The 20,482-nt window shown below is 41.0% G+C and overlaps 2 protein-coding genes across 11 annotated transcripts in view; both read right to left on the bottom strand.

The window, feature by feature from the left end:
- Nucleotides 1-196: 196 nt before the first annotated feature.
- On the bottom strand, nucleotides 197-2,807 carry cd79a (CD79a molecule, immunoglobulin-associated alpha). Its single transcript, XM_079164962.1, has 5 exons — nucleotides 2,654-2,807; nucleotides 1,869-2,189; nucleotides 1,207-1,322; nucleotides 869-931; nucleotides 197-680 (listed from the first exon to the last, which is right to left on the bottom strand). The coding sequence occupies exons 1-5, from the start codon at nucleotides 2,691-2,693 to the stop codon at nucleotides 555-557; spliced, it is 666 nt and encodes a 221-aa protein (XP_079021088.1). The 5' UTR covers nucleotides 2,694-2,807; the 3' UTR covers nucleotides 197-554.
- A 309-nt stretch (nucleotides 2,808-3,116) lies between these two features.
- arhgef1 (Rho guanine nucleotide exchange factor (GEF) 1) overlaps nucleotides 3,117-20,482 on the bottom strand; it is a 37,830-nt gene continuing 20,464 nt past the window's right edge. For 5 of the 10 annotated variants that reach the window (XM_079164808.1, XM_079164802.1, XM_079164804.1 and 2 more), the window contains 25 exons: nucleotides 19,662-19,691; nucleotides 18,673-18,784; nucleotides 18,403-18,478; nucleotides 18,141-18,170; nucleotides 17,513-17,713; nucleotides 16,717-16,858; nucleotides 15,607-15,618; nucleotides 14,491-14,655; nucleotides 13,107-13,297; nucleotides 12,838-12,984; nucleotides 12,414-12,496; nucleotides 11,949-12,074; nucleotides 11,606-11,720; nucleotides 10,551-10,651; nucleotides 10,306-10,380; nucleotides 10,124-10,199; nucleotides 9,271-9,438; nucleotides 9,086-9,173; nucleotides 8,877-8,978; nucleotides 8,671-8,723; nucleotides 8,417-8,560; nucleotides 8,182-8,307; nucleotides 7,545-7,729; nucleotides 6,958-7,062; nucleotides 3,117-6,225 (listed from right to left, as the gene is read on the bottom strand). In XM_079164808.1, coding sequence (XP_079020934.1) covers nucleotides 6,988-7,062; nucleotides 7,545-7,729; nucleotides 8,182-8,307; nucleotides 8,417-8,560; nucleotides 8,671-8,723; nucleotides 8,877-8,978; nucleotides 9,086-9,173; nucleotides 9,271-9,438; nucleotides 10,124-10,199; nucleotides 10,306-10,380; nucleotides 10,551-10,651; nucleotides 11,606-11,720; nucleotides 11,949-12,074; nucleotides 12,414-12,496; nucleotides 12,838-12,984; nucleotides 13,107-13,297; nucleotides 14,491-14,655; nucleotides 15,607-15,618; nucleotides 16,717-16,858; nucleotides 17,513-17,713; nucleotides 18,141-18,170; nucleotides 18,403-18,478; nucleotides 18,673-18,784; nucleotides 19,662-19,691 — 2,623 coding nt within the window. In that variant the 3' untranslated portion in view covers nucleotides 3,117-6,225; nucleotides 6,958-6,987. Of the gene's footprint in view, nucleotides 6,226-6,957; nucleotides 7,063-7,544; nucleotides 7,730-8,181; nucleotides 8,308-8,416; nucleotides 8,561-8,670; nucleotides 8,724-8,876; nucleotides 8,979-9,085; nucleotides 9,174-9,270; nucleotides 9,439-10,123; nucleotides 10,200-10,305; nucleotides 10,381-10,550; nucleotides 10,652-11,605; nucleotides 11,721-11,948; nucleotides 12,075-12,413; nucleotides 12,497-12,837; nucleotides 12,985-13,106; nucleotides 13,298-14,490; nucleotides 14,656-15,606; nucleotides 15,619-16,716; nucleotides 16,859-17,512; nucleotides 17,714-18,140; nucleotides 18,171-18,402; nucleotides 18,479-18,672; nucleotides 18,785-19,661; nucleotides 19,692-19,782; nucleotides 20,109-20,482 lie in introns of those variants that run through there. The other 5 variants (XM_079164806.1, XM_079164807.1, XM_079164803.1 and 2 more) reach the window with 4 other exon arrangements.

Genomic DNA, 20,482 nt, shown 5'->3' with positions numbered 1-20,482 from the left:
ATGGCCCCGCCCACCCCGAAATTTAAGCCAATGGGTGACTGCTCCCGCCTTCACGACGCGCTACAAAAATCGATGACTGTCCCGCCCTGTACAACTTGGCTTAATATTAAAAGAGAGCCCATTCAAAACAGATTAAAGGGGAATTATGTCTGAAGACAATGTAGGCCTTTTAAATAATTACAAGGATTTCTTTTTTTTAACACAGCTTTATTCTTGAAGCACTCACAGAAATGTACATTGAGAAATCATTCAGTAAGATTCAAGAAATGCATTATATATATAGAGAGAGAGATTATTTTAAAAAGCAAAAGCTGAAAGCTGCTAACAAAACAATTTCACCACCAGCTCCACACATTCGATTGTCACGCAATTGAAGATTCATTGTTATTTTTTCTCTGCCAGATGCTAAAACTGCAAACGCAGGCTTTGTACAAAACTCCAAATCTGTGTTGTAAAGAATGAACCTGTTTTATTCGGATATCACGCAGTTAAACTTCAGCCCTAAAAATAGACTCAACACTCTTCCTTCCCTTTCTCTATCTTTACCCTTTTCTTCAGGGTTTCTCCAGCTGGATCTGCTCCTCTTCCTCTTTAATGTTGCCCACATCCTGGTACTGGCCATGGGGCTGGGAGCGTTCAATCCGATCATATGTGGACCAACATTCATCCAGATTTAGCCCCTGGCGTATTAGATAAGGAAAGATGGATATCAAGTAAACGCTCAAAAATCAATGAAACATATTCATGTTAAATTGATTAGTACAAGATAACATGTACATTGATATCTTTGTTCCTGCTTTCAGCAATGTGACTTTCACACGTGTTTCTCACATGCCTGACTCATGGACTCAGGATCTGACTCATTTACCTGATAAATGTTTTCCTCTTCCTTCTTCGCTTTCTTCTTCTCTAGTTGTTTTAGTCTCTTTGACTGTGAGGGGAAAACAGAATTTGGCAAAGCTGTGGCATTGTGCAACTTCCCAAGGAGAACAACTTAGAAACACAATGAAAAATGTCCATTTGAGAAACCTATAGCTGCATATTGTAGAAAGTCAAAGCGGTGCTCTCTTACAAATTGCAACACATTCCGGTGTGTTGACATGATGGCAATACCATTATTGAGACATTTTGGAAATAAACCATTGTTTCAACATTAATGCTACAAGTGAGTGGCAGTGTATGGTAATGTACAGTGAGTCATAATACCTTGCAGAGAAGGGTGACAGAAGGCGCAAGCACACACAGTAGCAGTAAGACTCCCTCAGCTGTCAGGATCCGGTTTTTGGCGCTCTCGCTGAGGTTTATTGTCTTCTTCATTGGCTCTGGGCATACAGACGGGGTTCAGAGGTGAAAGGAATTAAACAAGTGCTTCTGTGTTGTTGTATCAAGTGCAATATTAAAAGAAGATGGAGTGTTTAAAAAATAATCAGGCAAACTAAAGAATGACTTAACAGACTTATTTCGAGATTTATTACACTGGATTGTTTTGTTATACAACACAACAATAAGTATGGGTTCTCGTAAACTTATGTGCATAATACCCAGAGGAGTTGTGGTTGTTTCACATCTCCACATCTGCCATCTGTGTTTGATAAGATCATGATGCAAAAATGGAATTTCAGTATGATAAATGGCTCTATACAGTAGCTTGACTGCAACTTGATCTATTCTTACTGCTATTTAAAGCAAATGGCGGCGCAGCAGACCGTAATGAGAGCATCCTGCTATAGATTAACCAAGCTGCGATATGCAAGGATGCTGCCACTCACACAGCTCTCGGATAGACTAACGTTAACAGGATTTATGGCTTATGAGGTGTTAGCAGTGCTGAGAGCTCGATTGACTCCATCACACTCATGAACACTCACGGTAGACCTGCAGGTAGGTGCCATGTGAGAGGAGGTTGAAGCCATTGCCTGCCAGCTTACACTGGTAGAACCCAGTGTCATGCAGCTCGACTGGCTTGAAGGTTAGGGTGCCACACGAGTCTGTAATGACATTCTTCACACGTTGCGTAAGCTGTACCGGAGAACTCAGGGTTTTGTTGGCATCTTGTTTGATCCAAAGGACTTTCACTGAATTCTCACTGGTTTTGTAGCAGCATTCCAGAAAAGCTTCAGGGTGATGGACCTGCACCTGCAAAAAGGGCCTGTCCGGCTCTAAAACCACCGTAGTTTGAGCAATACCCACTGTGGACGAAGCAGCGATTACATTATATTGTTTTGAGCATTTATTATACATTTGTTCATTGTTTGATTGTTAACCAACATTTGTCAAATAATTTAATAATGATTGCATATATCACAATCCATAACCTGTATATCCAATGGGCATATAAGGTCTTACAAGTTGAGTAACAAAAATAGTTAAAATGAGCAGTAAATATGCAGCATAATGAACCAAATCTAAAAGAGCAAACATGCATCATGATAGCACAGAACATCTGCTTTGACAGGAGACGTGGTTCACTGAAGCAGAAGGGCTAAATGTGAAAACAAAGTTATAAAGAGTACATATACTTATACTAGCTTGAATATAGACGTGCCTTTTTTCCAAAAAAACAAAAAGATAATTGTATCTGCACAAATACAAACTGTTATCTATACAGTATTTAAATTAAAATTGTATCTTAAACTAAATTGGTCTGACTCACCGACAAAGCTGCAGAGTAGAACGTTTGTAATTGTCCCCATCGCTTTTACAGATGTTTGATCCAAAGATCAAAAAATGTACTGAATTACTGCAGGACAAATTGTCAAACAACACCGATCCCAGCTTTAGCTGCTATATTGTGCTAACACACTGCTGTCTTGTTTTTCTCAGTCAGGATTTATGCTTGACTGATCTTGGACTGTCCCACATTTGCATAATGCATGCAGTGTAGAAAATAGATTATATGTAAATTTCTTCTTGAAAAATATGAGAACCAACAGACATTTAAAACATATATACATACTGTATATAAAATGTCTATGTTGGCTCTCATAATAGTTCTGTATTTTAAAAGGAATATACAGATACAGGATATGTTTCTTTTTTCAACCTCTCTTTTTCAAGAGCTATTCTTACAAAGGTATAGTATTGGCTCATAACTATATAGAATGACAAAACAGGAATTCATTTCCCCAATTTATTTAAAAAATCAAGATTTAAAAAACAGAACGTACCACAATTTTCCTTAAGTATACAACATTAAAGAGCCTCTTAGTTGATAAAAGAATCAAAACCCAAATACACAGTATAGTTCTTGCATATTCATTGTTTATAGACATGATGGCAGACGCCTGTATGACAAGGAGCAGTGTCTTTTCTATACAGGGCCCTGGCTGGCTGAGTTGGTGGAGGGCTCAAAATCTATTGCTGATTTGGACACAAAAACTGAATCCTGGGATGATCTCTCAACCGTTATTAGTCATTTTGTCTACGTCTCTCACTCTCAGAGGTCGACTTCAGTCCTCCATTGAAAAACAGTCCATAACAAAACAACAAGAAAACAACTTGATCGTTGGAACAAGGCACCACTCTATAAATACATTTTCTATACATCTAGGTATTTGTATATAGAATGCATGAGGAAACGCATCCGACGGAGAGAGAGAGAGAGCAAGAAGTGCCTGTAGCAGTCGTTCAGCCAGTAAGTGAAGGCGTCACTGTAAGCTGGTGTTAACTGGCTTTCCCCAGCTGATCACTGCAGTTTGACAAGTAAAAATCTCTGGTTGAACAAAAAAAAGAAAAGAAAAATGCTTGCATAATTGTTAAATTCATTCATGCATAGACAAGTTACAGACAAGTCCTGTCTCTCTCACCGTTGTGGCCAAATGCATAGAACATAATTACAAAGTTTGTTTTAGAACAATAGACAAATAGTAAAAAAAACACCCGCCCCGACCCGTTTAACAAAATCAAATGAAATACACAACAACATATGGTAAAACTGTGCAGTAGGAAAAGGTGATCATGCTATCACAAGTGAGGGTGTTATCAAGAGGTGTATGTAGCTAACAAGCTCAATAAACGAAAATTTCAAATTTATGCGTTCTTTAAATTTCTTTTTTTCCTTCAAGCTAACATCTATGTACATTTTACAAGAGGAAGACATGTGGAGATAAGGCAGTAATGTTCAAACACAAACTGACTAACGGCACCAACATTTGCACAAGTTCACACTGAGGTTCAGTGGGGTCAACGGGGGAGGGGGGGGGGGGGGGGGGGTTGTTTGTTGTGGCAACAATGGGTGAGAATGCTTATCAGGAAGTGATCATGATCACAGTGTTGGCGAGAGCGACGCTGGACTGAGACCGCAGTTTCCCTTCCTGCAAGCCTTCAAAGTTTCCTTTGTATCCTCATCTGGATTCACTGTCTTGTCGCCTTTTTCTTTGCAGCTGGATGAGGTCCAATCATGTGTTTAATAACCGTCTTCTATCCAGGTCAGAACAGTCCAGCTTGTAGCAGTCACACCGGCCTATACTCACACTTATTAACACAACCTTTTCATTATTTAAGAAATCAAAGCTCAACAGTTTGGGTTTGGGTTTGGTAATAAGGCTAGGGCAGTCTAACATTCTTCATCTCGGTATCTACATTTATTAAAAAAACAGGTGTTTTTTTATTATTCGCAACCGATGCTTCAATCTTCTATGTGCTTTTGAAATCCCTTCACTTAAGTTGCCACATGTTGGTGTTTGAGGAGAGGAAAAGCAGCAGCAGGCTGCGCTACTGAGAGATCCCTCCTGCATTAGCATTAGATGTCATTAAGAGAACTACAGCTCGCATGAGGCTCTAACGGTGCTTTATGTCTTTGGTTCTGAAAGTAAATCATCATAATTATAATTACAATCAACTGCTCAATAAAATACAAAGACAGAGCTCAGTTTTGATACAAAATTTGCTACCAGGGAAGAATAGAATCTTTTGCTAATAACATGTGAAACTATCGTTATATAATACAATTCATAACGCCATCTTAAGTCCGTGTTTTCAATCTGGGGAAAGGTGACGCTGCAAAAATGTTGCTGGCACCGAATGTCCTTTGTGAACACTTCTGTAACACTGGGCTCTCAGTGTTTGTAGGTGTGTGTGTGTGTGTCTACATTTTTCAGTACAGTGAGCCAAATCCTAATCTCATGTTTTCGACACATCGTCTCATGACCCATTGGTTTCAAGCCGGCTTCAAATAAACCAAAGCAACCTCTAAACTCGCTCCCCGGTTCAGCTTTCGTCTTCTCTCTCTACCTTGATCTTCGTTGCACATTCTGGGTTTGCCTTCTTATATTTTGTCTTTTCTGCAACGCATAGCTCTGGCATCTATTTATTTTTGGGCCCAGTGCTGTAATACTTTCACTAAGACAAGGAAACTCACTGACCAATCAGAACTAGGATGAATAAATAAAGGCGGTAAATACAAACCATTATCACCATCAGCATGATTACCTATAGCGACACTATTTATAAATCTTTCTGTGTGACCTAATAACAGTAAGAACCCTCCAAACAACCACATCCTTAATTAAAAACTTTGTAACACACATACACACACTTTCTTGCATGCAATCTTCTCAATAATGAGGTCTGCCTATATAAAGCCCAACTGTTCAAAAGCTATACTGAATAGAGAGTAAATACATTTTGCAAAAACAGTGTGATTTCAACTTAGTTTGATCAGAAAAAAAAGTGCATCTCTGTGGTACTTTGGCATAGACTAGAAATAACACTATATATCAGCAGTAGTATTTCAATACATCTTCAAACGCTACATTGGCCCCTTAAGGCTTCCACCTGGTTACAGCTAACCTGGCGGGCAAAGGCATAGGATTTCTCCTTTACTGCACATCTGCTAATAATGTCAATTATTTGGTAGCGTTCATGTCTCTGGTGTGCGTATGTGTGTTACAGCAGATCGAAATCACTACATTTTATTAGGCAGCATTTCTCTCACAGCAAAATATTGCTTCCGTTTTTTTTTGGCACCTCTCTGAAAAAACAATCCCCCACTCAAAAGTAGGATGTCCTGGGTTTTTTTTTTTGTATACCTCTCTACCAAGCATGCACACAAACAAACAGACACACATACACATGCACACACCCTCCCATGTGACATCACTGGCCCACTGCACTGAGCATAAAGGCCCCTAATGCAGCAACAGGGTCCAGGTATGACTTTATGAGGAATTTCCAGGGAAGCTTCTGAAAGTCACTCTTGCACTCCAAACTAGCACCAGTAAAAATCTAAACAGAAGGAAAGACAAGTTTGAATGTCAAGTAACAGCATGTAAAGTTCAAAGCTTAATGATGAACAGGAGCAAAATGTCTTCAAAATCCTATTTTTGTTAAGTCACTAAAATATGCATGCTAGTGAAAGTCCAGCATGGACCGGCTTAGTCTTAGTGTCAAAGACAAACGGAACATTTTGTGTTTGGGGATATTATGGGATTTACCAAAGCTGAGCCAAAGGATATTACTCTGTATCTGTAGCTATGTGGAAGATGTGTGCCAGTGGACATGCAGAACACTCATTTATTTGCATTACATTTATAATAGAATGTAAAAACGTTTTGTTTTTTTAATAGCAATGTCTCCGCTTTTCCAAAAACATTCTATTTAATTGTTGGGTATTGTATTTAATTCTCTGTACTTTTAGTGGTCTGATTTCATCTTATATGTAGTGATAAATTGTTTTACCTTTCCCATATATCTCACTTTGTAACTGTCTTGAAAAGGGCTTCAGGAATAAAGTTTATTATCATGATTATTATAATTATTATTGCAGGATGTAGCACAGGATGTTGTTGAGAAACATCTGGTGTCTCTCCACTTCTGAAACTAAACCTATGCCCTTGATGATGATTCTTAAATCATACTTGAGCCCTTAATAATAATAATAATAATAATAATAATAATAATAATAATAATAATAATATTAATATAATTATAAAAATGTATATAGTTGAGCGTTCTCACCTAGTGGCCAGCAGGTGGCGTGATGGTGTCTCAATGGAAGTTCCCCCCCTCCAGTGAGAACTTGGAAAGGGCCTCCTGCAGCCTGTGGTGCTCCTCCTCTACAGTCTGCAACACACAAAATCAATATCACCTTAGGAACTGAAGAGAGACACTCACATCCACACCCCCTCACGCACACGCAGCCACTTCAGCCTCCTCCTCCTCTTAACATCTTCTCTTCGTCTCCCTCGCTGCATTTCTGACACATCCCATCGCAAGCGCTGGACATAATAGCCATTTTCAGAGAAGTCCAATTTCACAAGGCAATTTTCAGCCAAGCAATAACAGCTGTGGTTAAATGGTTTTCTATTCTCTAGTTTCTCTTTTGTGCCATTTTGGCCCCATTTGTCCAAAGTATACCACAGCTCGCTCCTTACTTAAGTTATCCTCAGTGAAATCCTTGATGCCCAACTGTGTGTGCCTCTTTCCAGTCGGCTCCCATCTTTTGTTATGTCTCTTATCTTTATCTGCCCCTGTCATACTACCTGCTCCCAGCTTGTTTTTCTCTCTCTCTCTCTCTCTTCCTCTCTGTGTTCACCTCCCCTCACCTGTAGTCTCTTTAGTTGTTCCTCCAGACTGTGGAGCCTCCTGCACACTTCCACCATCCTCTCCTGGGACAGCACCAGGGGTGCACTGATGCTCCTCTCCTCCTCCCCCTTCATCCCTGCACCTTCTTTTTCACAAGAGTTGTCGTTCTCCTCCTCCGCTCCCTTGTCTATGGTCTGGCTTTCTTCTGCAGACAAAGAGACTCAGTTTAGATGTGTCATGAGTCAGTTTGGTTTTGAACTGCAGTTCATTCTGACCAGCTTCGTTGTCACAATGTAACCTCTTAATATTGTTGCATTTCTCTGTAGGTCTCAAAATCCTTTATACCAACTCATTATTTTGGGGAATGTATAAGTGCAATATTCATGTTTAGGAAACTCTTAAAATGTAAAAATTATGCAGTTTATTTTATATTCTGACAGAATTTTGTTGTTTGTAATGGACAGAGGAGAGACATTTTTTTAATCCGTCCTAAAAAACGAAGAGGAAAAAAATGACACTTCTTAGTCGTGAGCAGTGCCTGGTACCTTAAACTTTACGGTTAATTTCAGGAAGTCACTGCTAAAAAGTCTGTAATACTACCCCTATAAAACTGGAACACGCCATTTCACAAACTTTGACTTTTCCACAAAAGCCTACCTGTCGATTGACAGCTTTCCAGTTCTTGACTGGGCCTCTCCGAATGCTCCTCCCCGTTTTCTCCATCAGGCTGCGAGTCTTCCGATAGACTGATGCTGCCGACCAACAGCCTCTTCAGAGACATGACTAACATAGGAGACACATTCAGTGGTTTCATTAGAAAGACAGGCAAGCCCCTGTGAAAGAAAGGAAAGACGGTTATACAAAAATCATCTATAGAAGCACCATCATTCACCTTCGTCCAAAGCACTGTTGGCCACATTCTCCTGATCGCTGTTGGAGTGGCCTATCAAGTCGAAGCCTTTGTCTGACAGGAAATCAATCAGCCTGTGCCTGGGGTCTGAAGACTTGTCATCGGTCAAGCTGTCTTTATCTCGATCTACAGACAGACACAAGGCTTAAGTTTGGCTGGAGCTTTCAGAACTGTGTAACAATAACAAATTTGTACTATTTATTAAGTGTTCAGCTGATAAAGCGTTGCCGTCTCACCACTGCTGCTTTTCAGACCCCCATTCTCAGTCGGGCTCAAAGGGGCAGTCATCCTGACGGAGAGAAAATGACAAAAGAAATGAGATATTTTGAGATGGGTGAACTTTGGCAGCCGATGAATACGGCTTGCTCTTTCAACAGATGAGTAAAACACACACACACACACACACACACACACACACACACACTCTCTCTCTGACACATACGTGGTGGGACTGAAGAGAGCTCCTCCAGGAGGCAGCGTCAACCTCATGGATGCTGCACTCTTCTTCAGATCATCCACTGCTGACTTTATCACCTCGGTCCAGCTGTAAACACACACACACACACACACACATCAGAAGGCAATTCATCCTATGATTTATCCTCTGAAACAAACATGATTAATCTGTGTATTTCTCTCTCCAACACTTACAGTTTCCTCTCTCCAACAGACTGAGCCACTAGTTCATAGATCTGAGCGCCGCTGTCCCAGGTAAAAATGACATAGAAGGCCTTCCGATCTGACAGAAAAAAAGAGAAATTGGAAGGTTGAATGAAATTGATCTCACAATGGAAGTGACCGCGTGTGAAACTACTGTAGCGTTTTGTGCGTCTAACCTGTGGCCACCTCTCGTAGGAAGACAGATTTCAGCTTGATGATGGGGCTCAGCATCTGCTTGCCCTCCTGCACGGCGATGTTGCTCTTGCTCTGGCATTTGAGGACCATCTTGTCGTCCTGCTTCTGTAGGAGCACCAGCAGGTCCCCGAGCAACACACACTGCACCTCTGAGAGACGGGGAGGAGAAGGAGAAGGAGCAGGACGGTGAAGTGGGAAAGACAGCAAAGGACAGGTAGGATAGGGACGTTCTCTGCTGTCCGACTTCTCAATTACTCCTATTACTATTCACCTTCATTACTTTAGATTGTTTTTAGTTTTGTGATTAACAATAGTTTTTCTTTCTTCTGATATCTATTGTGTGTGTGTGTGTAACTGTCGTCCGGCTGCATGAAATTGCCCAGACAGATATGAAGGAATGAAATTGAACGGAATTGAATTAAGGTTTGAAGGCACTGAAATTAACTGAATATAAAAAAGGAAGTGAAGGGGCTAATGGTAAAAAAAAAATCCCCTCCACCACAGCTGGGTTTCCTTTCATATCAACCTTTAATCTACACATTTGAAAAGGGGAAATGAAAACCGAAATATCTGATGATAATTTTCTCAATACCCCAAAATACACCACTGTGGGTTTGTTGCCTTTTGGAAACATAAATGGCAATCTAAGTGAATTTCATCAATTACATATAATAAATATTAGCATGAGCCCAATACATTTTTTGAATTTGAATGAATTCAGCAATTTTTTTAAATGTCTGTGAAATGTTCTCATTTCTGCAGCAGAACACTGATAATCCCCGGCAGTTTGCATGGATGTAATGCACACACTATGATACTATAAATGATATTTACCGATTGCCTTCTCCTTTGTGACTCTCCAGGTCACAGGGCCTTCATAAAGCATCTTCTTCTGAGTCAGGTCGATGCTCTAGAAAAGGCAGTGGGAGAATAATATGCACTAAAAATGTCAAAGAAACTAAAAATCTGTAAAGTTCAACAATGTGTGCAACAAAACTTTGTTGAAAGAACCTTACCTTATATTCTGTATAAAGGTCATTACTGGGTTTGAGCCCTGATGTGTCCAGCCTACGCTGGTAGTCCTTCAGAGTCTGGGAACAGAGAGAAAGGTTAGCGGGTCAGACAGGATCAGACAGCACAGAAGCAGACGTAGTCTAACAAGCAGAGACCTTCAGAGGTCTCAAAATGAATTTACTGGACTCCAATTGGTGCTCAATCACGACATAACTGTGCGTTGAGTGATGGATTGTATGTTTCTCACCAATAGGTTCTCCATCTCTTTGACCTCCTCATTGACATGGTTGAGGATCTTTCTGCAGCACTCTGCGCTCTGCTGGATCCTCTCCTTCTCTGTCGGGTCCTCTGGGGAGAGACAGAAAACACAGAGTTGAGGAAAATACAGTTTTCACAGCAGACCCCAAACAAAAGCCGTAAATCACAAGCGTACACAAAGATCTGGGACGGACAGTTTCGATTGTTGAAATGTTTTGCTGGTGTGCTTAAGTTAGTCCACATTCATCCTGTGTCCTGATGCAGATTGGCACATGTAGTTTTAAGCATTAGCATAATACACTTCTGCAATCTGTCCAAATAAGATTTACATTTACGCAAACAGATTATCATATGGCTGTCATAACAAATATATATAATATACATAAACACCAGACATGGAGTCATTAGTGAGTCATTATCTGTCAATTTCAACAATTTTCCTTTTTTTGTCTTTTTAAGAAACCAGAATATATAGAAAATATAGGGCACATATCATCATTTATACCATGAATCAATGGAACAACAACGTTTATACTGTGTTTGATATCCCTTTAATATTTGTGAAAGACGATTGTGGGCAATGTTGTAAATTGATGAGCAGAACTTAAGGACCAGTGCAAAACCGACTTCTGTTCATTTTATGATGATTTTTGCATCACTGTAATGAAGTGGCTTGATTGGTCAAGTATTCAATTTGCTGAAATAACAGCTATATCAACAATTTACCAATAGAATCCCCCCCCCCAAAAAAAAATAGATACAAAATAGATATAATGTGATAAAGGATTTTGTCAATCCCGTTTCACATTTTAATAAATAGCATAATTAACTCACCTGTCATCAGTAAAGACATATAAATATGTCTACACTTGGCATACTGACTTCCACACAAACGTGAGCCACCACCAGGCATAGGACACACACACACACACACACACACACACACACACACACACACACACACACACACACACACACACACACACACACACACACACACACACACACACACACACACACACACACACACACACACACACACACCTGTGCTCTTTGCAATATTCTCCAGCAGCAACGGGTATTTGGTCAGTCTCTGCATCTCTATGGGAATGATGTCCTTGAGCTGCAGCCTGCGGCATTGGGGCTTACTCTCTGCCTCCTGGGATTAAAACGATTGAGTCAGAATGAATATATGGGACCAGTTACGTGACCTATTGAATTAACAATGCATCTGTGGCTGCATCAACGTGTGTCTTTCCGCTAAATCTTTAAGACTCCATTTGTCTGTGTATGTGTGTGTGTGTGTATGTGTGTGTGTGTGTGTGTGTGTGTGTGTGTGTGTGTGTGTGTGTGTGTGTGTGTGTGTGTGTGTGGTAAGTGTGTCTACCAGTATGAAGGAGTTGAAGCGTGGCTCTTTCTTCTGCCTGCTCTTGATCTGGTCCAAGGCCCAAGACTGGTGACTGCAGAACCGGGCCGTCAATTTCTGGAACCACTCCCCCTCTGTACCTCCAAACTGGAGCACACATAATGACACAGTGTCTTGATAACCAGAAGTAAAGAATGAGAGGAATAAAGCGATGGGTAGATGGAGAAAGAGATAGGGAAAAGGCACAGAGTAAAGCCTGGCAACTAATAGAACTGTGCAGCGGTTAGAGCAAAATATTTTACTTTCATAGATAAAAAGCTTACAGCATTTGTTAAACCAACAAAATCCTATTTATCAGAACTACTGCCAAATAATGTTGAAATGAATTGTCAGCACATATCCGTTGGGAGTTTTCCCCAAAGCAACACATATACTGAGAGAAAGTAGAGAGAGGATAATATAAAGAGAAATATTATGACGACTCACTCTGTTGAGCACTGTGGTGCTGATAGATTTGACTATGAAGTTGTCATCCAAACGCAGCTTCTTCAGGTTCTCGTAGAAGTTATCTGCATTCAAAGCCAGAGCCAAACAAATAAATAATGCACTTTCAAAATACTACGCTCAACTCTCCTTCACAAAACAGTCAATAAACATTTTTTTTTGTGAGTGATGAAATAGATTTTGATTTCTAAATTATTCTCGACTGTGGACCCAGTTTCATCCTGTTAAAGTAGAGAGATTTTACATGCGGTTACCTTTATCACTGGCAACAAACACACACAACAAGCAGCTTCACACTCAGAATACAAATTTAGATCCACTGCATAATGGTTTCGCTTGTTGTGTGGAAGGAGAGCACTAGCTTCAAAGTTCCTGCGTCTGACTCTGGGAGGATACAACGACTCACAGTGCATTTCAATGATCTCATCCAGGTTCGGAAAGATGGTGGACAACTCAGTGGAGGTCAGGAGCTCTTCTCTCTCCAAAGGCTTGGAGAAGATCATCTGAAGGACACTGAGCATCCGCACATGGGCATGCTCAGTTGCAAACAATTCTAAGAGGAAAGAGGGAGTAGACATGGAATGAGAGATAGTAAAAACACTTTCAAAAAGGGCTCGCCAACACGGCGACCTTCTTTTATCTGCTCATCTGTTGCTTCATCTCTCATCTCCTCACCGTTGATGACCTCCTGCCTCTTGGTCTCCTTCTTGCTGAGACTGGACAGGCCTTCAGGGGGTGCCAGCTTCCTCCAGTTGGGCGGGTCCGACTCAAACTCCAGGAGGCGTGGCTCCATCTCCTCCAGGTGTGGAGAGGGGCTGGTTGGGGAGTGGCCGGGCCCCTCAGGAAGTAAAACTGGTCCATCAAAACTGAGAAAGGAAAAAAGTAGGATAATCATTAAGTTAGACTTCTAACTACTAAACAACGTGATTCAAGGATGACCCAGGTGGCTGTCAAGTGATGTGACACACACTCTAGTGGCTCTAGTGGAGGTTGTTGGCTGAGCTGGTTGCATTTCTAAATGCACACCAGGGATGTCTGTAAGGATATTAAGTATCTAGCAGATAAGCGATCTATCATTGTCCTGTTGTATGGTGAGATTATGACAATTATTACAAAATCAGCCAACTGACTAGCTATTAATATCTTACAATGAAAAATGACAGGCGAACTGAAGCTTTTCAACTACAACTTAAAGTGCTTCAGAGTAAAACTATGATTTAAACGGGAAGTTACAAAAGCCATGATGGTTTTCTGTTGCACAGTAACAATCCCATGATGCACTTATTATTATTATGTAACTGTAAATAATTAACTTACAGCCACACTAAAATTGTAAGTGTTTATTTTTGCGTCTTCTTCTAGCCTTGTTAATAAACCATTCTCAGGCTTTATGTGCACAAAGTCACACTCCACTGGATCTCCATGATGCCAGCAGCTAAGCAATCCTTACAATAAGTCATTGTAAGGATTGCTCAAGGAAAACTACAGAGAAATGTATTGAATTTGAATAAACTTGACCTCTTGTTGGCTTACTCGGGATCATTCATTGTTTCAAGACGTTCCCTCTGAGTCCTGACAAAGTACAACTGACCGTGTTGTGGATTTACAGTCGACTCACCCCTAATAAATGGCCTGCACCTAACACATACCCAATGGTCAACATTGACATAACTCAATAATCATTCCCTGAAAGAGCTAAATGTCTGACCTTTCACTGAGAATGAGAGCGCTGCTTGACTGTTACTCACACAGCGCGGGTCAACAGATCCGTCTGACAGTGAATAATGAGTCAGTAAACCTGTCAGTCAATTGATTCATTTAGGCGAAGGACATGTGCCCTTTAAAAATAATGAAGTTTAAATATCCTTTCAAGGTGATCTACCTAATAGTTCGGACGGAGCCAAGTGGGTTTGATCCATCAATATTCTCATTATTACCAATTATTTAGTTTAACTGCTTTGTGATTATTGCACTCATCCTGTTTAATCTGTCAGTGTTTGACAGCCTGTCTGTCTCTCCAACCAAGAGAGGCATTAAGAGGGGGGTTTGTCCATCTTACAAATGGAAGTGGTGGGGGGTGAGCGGTGCAGGTGTTGTTGTCATGGCAGAAGGCGGCTGGAGGTCCACATCGCTACGGGAGCGAGACTGTTTGGCCCGGGAAGAGCCGCGGCGCCGAGAGGGGTGTCGGTCCACGCGGGCACTCTCGCTACGTGCCACTTTCCTACTGTAGGGAGGGAAGGTCGGAGAGGATGAGGGAGGGATGAGGAAAAGATAGGGACGGAATAGAGGGAAGGATGAATTGAAATAGAAAAAAAGAAGGCGGGAACAAGTGATCGAGAGGACAGACGGAGAAGAAAAAAGGAAAAGAGGCCACAGAAAGGACAAGGAGAAAACAAGAACAAAAGGATGGGAGGAGGAAACAAAGAGATGCCACAGAATGGACAGAGGAGATACCAAACGGCAATGAAAAGAACACAAAAATGGAAGGACAGCAGAGGAGAAAGTAATGTGCAGTCAGTGTGCACAGACATTTGTGTTAATTATGAGGGTAAAGAGGAGGATTCATGATTTAAAAAAGGTGCAGCAGTAGATGATTTACACAAAAAAAAGAGAGTGATTCAAAAAGGGAGAAAAAAAAAATGACCAACAAGATAGAGAAAGAGAGAAAATGAGTGACAAGTGAATATGCATGACATATGACATGCATATACTGGTTGCACAAGAAAATATAGAGCATGCTTCATATACTGTAGACATAGTAGGACTTCAATACCAACACGTTCTACATTTCCTTATGAGTTACTGGGAGCCAATGAACAACAGTATGTTAATGACGTACCCATGCATTGCTTCTACATCATGTCTGGACCAGGAGTTTTCAGTTAGGCAACTTTACTGGTCATTTATGTCAACAGTTCTCCAAATCCACACAACGTACATTCACATCAACTCTAAATAATCCAACTGATCTCAACAATCAAGCTTATTCCAATTCCTTTCGCACGCAGGTCCATGATACTTAGCCATGTGGTGTGTTTGTGTATCAGGACTGCAGGGCTCAATGTGAGGTGTGTAATGCATGCAAGTGTTGTTTGTTCAGTCTGTACGTGTGTGCTGTGTGGTCAGTAAAAGGCCTGAAGCATGTCCATGACTCTGTCAAGGCGCTGACACCCACCTTGTCTTCCGTCTGTAAAAACACGGACACCAAATTGTTACACACCCGCCTTTATGCAACTATTAGCCACAGTAGCAACCGTAACATGCAAACGCACACCCCATCATGATGTCCTAAACTAGTTACCGCTGTTGGAGTAGCAGGCTAAATAAGATGCCGAAGCCCCTGGCACAACATGTAACCGCACACACTGTGGAGACAAGCAAGACAAAAGGACGGGCCCTGGCCACAATAGATGCAGACACCTTGAAAAGCACACGGGGCGAGCAACAAATACTATATTATAAAACGTATTGTCCACTTTTGACTATTAACTAAATACCAGCAGTGTTAAGATGAACTACTTTGTGTAAAACGTTGGTGTAGACTAAGGAGCCAGTCAACACCATTTCTATAGGTTAGCTAAAATGTCTGACTTAAAAGCCAAACCTACCTTTACTGGGTAGAAAGTTGCAGCATAGAAATCTAGAATAAGTGCCACGTAACCGTAACAATTACAAATGTCTCAGTCAAGAAGAAATCTCCAGTGTATTAACCAACAAGTACTCGAATCTTATGAAAACAGGAGTCAGAACTGCACAAACAATGCCTATATGCAACAAAACAGCAATGAAGCTCTGTCGTAAACAGTAGGAGATGCACAACAGGACGCACACAGAAGAACACAAAAGGGACAGAATGATATTAGGAAGAACGCACACGTGCCATTGTGAGAAAGAAACAGGAGAGAGGGTATGAGGGAGAGGGAAGGCAAAGGGCTGGAAGGGAGGATTGGGTCCGAGTTCACCTGGTGAGCGTCCTTCTCAAATCTGAAGGCTCTGTTAGCTAGCGAGCAACAGGCAGCATGACAAAAGCTTGCACACGACAGGGACAGACTGCTGGGGGAGTTTTACCACGCTCCCTCAGCCGGAGCACTTCAGACATGTGTGGCCTCCCCCTTCCCCCTGGTCATCAGATACGTACAGTCTGTACACCTCCCATACAGCCTAATAACAATCTGATTACGTTCTCTAATCCTGTGTTTTCTTATACTGGCTTATTGAGTCCCTACACTGCAGTTATAATCTCAACCCCCCCCACAGATGCTACTGACATCTCCGTTTTGCTCACCTGTCTTTCTCCACATTTTCCTCTGTGGGAGTGTCCATGGGAGAGAAGGGCTCCCCGACGGTCAGCCCTCCTCCCAGGCTGACGGGGGACACATCGCCCCCGTCTGAGAGGGTCGGTGGCTCTAAGCGATTGCTTGAGAGGCCTGGAAGATTAGAAGGTGAGAGGGAAAACAATGAGCGTTTATGTGTAGCAATCTTTTTTCTATCAAAAGGTAATTAATTGGTGCTTTTATTCAAGTAAATGAACAAATGTATAGCTCATCAAAATGATGTATTATTATATAGTATAAATATATCTATTTTACACAAGATATTTACATTCATATCTTTTTACACAAAGAAACAAATGATCCTTTTTCAAATGCTGACACCAAACAATCGCGAAATACAGTTATATGTGTCATGTTCAGTAAAGCTATATACATGAGTTAAACAGTTGGCTTGTTCACTCATAAACTTGTTAAGTGTTTAATGGTAAGCAACTAAAAAACGAATACATTTTAAAAAGCTGTTATTAATTGATTATTCAAAACCAAATTAAATTATGCATTTGAACGTGCTAACAAGATAAGCTAAGATGGTGAACATGGTGAACATTAAACCTGCAATAATCAACAACATCTTAGCATTGTCATTGTGAGCATGGTAGCATGCTGATGTTAGCATTTAGCTCAAAGCACCACAGAGTCGTTTGGGGGGCTGCAGGCTTGTTTTATTCATCAAATTATAAACTGGTTATAAAGTCAAGATTTACTCCAGACTCTATACGACACGTTCTAGTTGATGAGCCGGCTTACTATCGGTGTGTGAAGACTCTGGGCTGTTGGCGGTGCTGATGTTGTTGCCTGAGCCATCAGTGACCTCCAACCCAGGCACGGAGGAGGGGCTTCCGCTGGAACCAGACTTTCTGCTGTTGAGGAAAGGGGCTGCAGGTTCGGTCAAGGAGCCTCTGCCGGGAGCTGGACCCTTACGCTCCGGAATGACTTTCTCTTTTTCCGCTGAAGATGGGGAGGAGAGCGACAAGTTTAACGGAGCTGAACTTTAGACAAAGCAGATGCAGAAAAAACAAGACCCGAAACCAATTCAGTCAGTGAAAAAAGTGACTTTGTGAGACAGACAAACACACACGGGATGAGTATGGTGCAATCAGGGACTCTGTAGTAAATGAGAGGGTTAATTTGGTGCAAGAGAACACCCACAACTCTGCAGAAGAGATAAGGGTGAGGTTTTCTGGTGATTACAAAATATACAGTACAACCAATTCTTCCAACAACCACCCTGAAACATGAATCAGCTACACAATGCCCCACCCACATCCCCACCCAGTTTAATTTGCGACATGCAGACATGCTTATGGGTTGATTAGTAGGGATGTGACCATTCTACAGATAAAAGAGGGGTTTTGGAACTCTGGACGTCTAGTACCTTCAGCCTCCGTTTTAGGTTTGACGTCAGCTGTAACAGGAAAGAAGGGCAGGACAACATGTTCTCATAACCAGACCATTCACGGACATCAATATTTGAAGATACTACATGTATTTCTTTTGAATGTCACTATAAAATGTATGTAATGTGTATAATTATTGATTGTAAATACTCTCAAATATCATTCACAGTCAGAAATTAAATACTTGATACAAAAAAAGAACATAATGGGAGTTATGTCACACAAAAAGCAGATACATACTGTTGCCTGCAATCCAGCTCGGGATGCCAGGAAACCCCCCTCTGGGCTTGGTCTTTGTGGATTCTTCCTTCTTACTCTGGAAAGACAACACAGGTAGGGAGCAAGAAAGAAGTCAAATCTGAGGGCTACCGAAACACAAATTAATCCCCACAATGGTTTTAAGAAGACAATGCAGTACATTTATTTACCTGTCTTATTGCAGACGGATAACATCCCTGTCTACTTAGGGAAACCAAATAAAATATATCAGCAGAGTTGATGGTAGCTTACCTTTACCAGCTGTCTCCTGAAGAAGCCTCCTCTGGACTTCTTACTGTCAACTGTCCTGGTTTTAACCCCAAGGTGCTTCATGACGAAGGCCACCGCTGAGAAGATGGATTGACTAGGGGAGAAGTTAGAGAAAGGTAATTATTTGTAACATCTAATATGTTTTGTATTTTGTGTTAATACTTATTTCTGAAAGTCCTATTTTTTCTAATTTGAATAAGATTATAATTATTTTAAATCATATTCTTTCAGATGCGTCTGTCCTTATATATTTCACATTAAAGGCTGCAATAAAGTACATTTGCATAGTCTCAGGTGTCACTGATGACACAAAATGGACAGTGCACATGAGGGAAAAGCGGGAGGATGAAAATGAGGATGGGCAGATGCAGGGAAAGAACAGGGAGGTGGAGAGTTGAGGATGTCAAGAGGGAGGAGGAGGAGGAGGAGGAGGAGGAGGAGTTGAAAAGAGCAGAGAGGAGAGAAAATATGACACAAAAAGAGAAAAGGAAGGGTTGAGAGAAATTTGAGGAGTTGATAGAAAAAAGCCTAAGGGAGGAGCCTCTGGGGATGTTCACACCATAAAAGCATTTCAAGTATTTCAAGTTTTACAGAGCATGCTGTCTGAATACACTGACAAAAAACTTTAATCACAATGGACCAGAAAAGTTACAAAAAACTAAGAAGTGCATGACAGGGTTTAGTCATTTAATGTGAGTGCAACACATTAATTAGGAAGTAGAACATTTAGGAACGCATCAGGGTCTTTTTTAGAAGATACTGTTATGGAGTGCAGAAACAAAGTACAAACATATTTAAGTGCAGAAAACTTATATGGTGCACTTGAGCCAGTATGCAAACATCTTTTGGTTTGACCACACCCAGGCTTGGAAAAAGCATTCAGATATCAAATCAGCTCCATGTGCAAATACACACAACACTCGTGTATATATATATATATTTTTAACATAACTTCTTTTTTTTAAACTCACCATTTTTCCTCGTCTGAGACAATTGAAGGTCTGAAAGAAAAAAAAAGATATGTGTGATGTCATGATTGTAAAGGGACAAAAGCAAAAAACAGACTCCCTCAACTTGCAGCATCAAGCTCACCTCTTCCTTTTAAGTAGCATTTTTCCTTTCTCTTGCTCGACTGATTATTAAGTGTGTTTTGGGCCTGTGGAAGTGTCTTAGCCTTTCCTGATCCAACGCAAAGCTGATTGTTGTGTTATTTAGTTCGGAGCAGAAGCTATTGAACATATTCTAAAATGTGCGCAAAAAAAGGGGGAAAAAAAACTAAACGAAAAAAGATCAAAAAAGGAAAAGATGCATCAAAAGCTGCACCTCTGTCTGCTCTAACAATTTAAAAATCAACCTGCACTCTTGAAGTTCTGCAAATAATCCCAACTATTGTCTCCTGGGTGTCTAACACAGTATCTATTCTGGTTTGTCTCTCTCCGGTCAGCTGTCTGCGAAGTGAATCCAACCTCAGAAATGATCCAGCACAGCGGAAATGTCTATTTAACCCGTTTTTTGTCTGATGCAACACGCAGGCAAGACATAAGAAATTGGATACTCATGTTTTGTTATGAACATAAAGAGTGGGAGGGGTTTCCCAGGGATTTCCCTGTATAATCCAATCAAATGGTCTGGCTACCTCATTCTCATCACCAGAAAGACCAATAAAAAAACAGCTGGGGCGAGGTCACTTTGTTGTGGTCCAATGAGGGGGAATTGAATTGGGGTCAGCGGGTGCAAGAGTGTGGGAGAAGTGTGAGGGTAATAGAGAGATGATTGTCGGGAGGAATGAATA

This window comes from Pholis gunnellus, assembly GCF_910591455.1.
Source record: "Pholis gunnellus genome assembly, chromosome: 8".
Classification (NCBI taxonomy): domain Eukaryota; kingdom Metazoa; phylum Chordata; class Actinopteri; order Perciformes; family Pholidae; genus Pholis; species Pholis gunnellus.
Note: the sequence above shows the minus strand (reverse complement) of the source record. Positions and strands in the feature narration are given on the sequence as shown.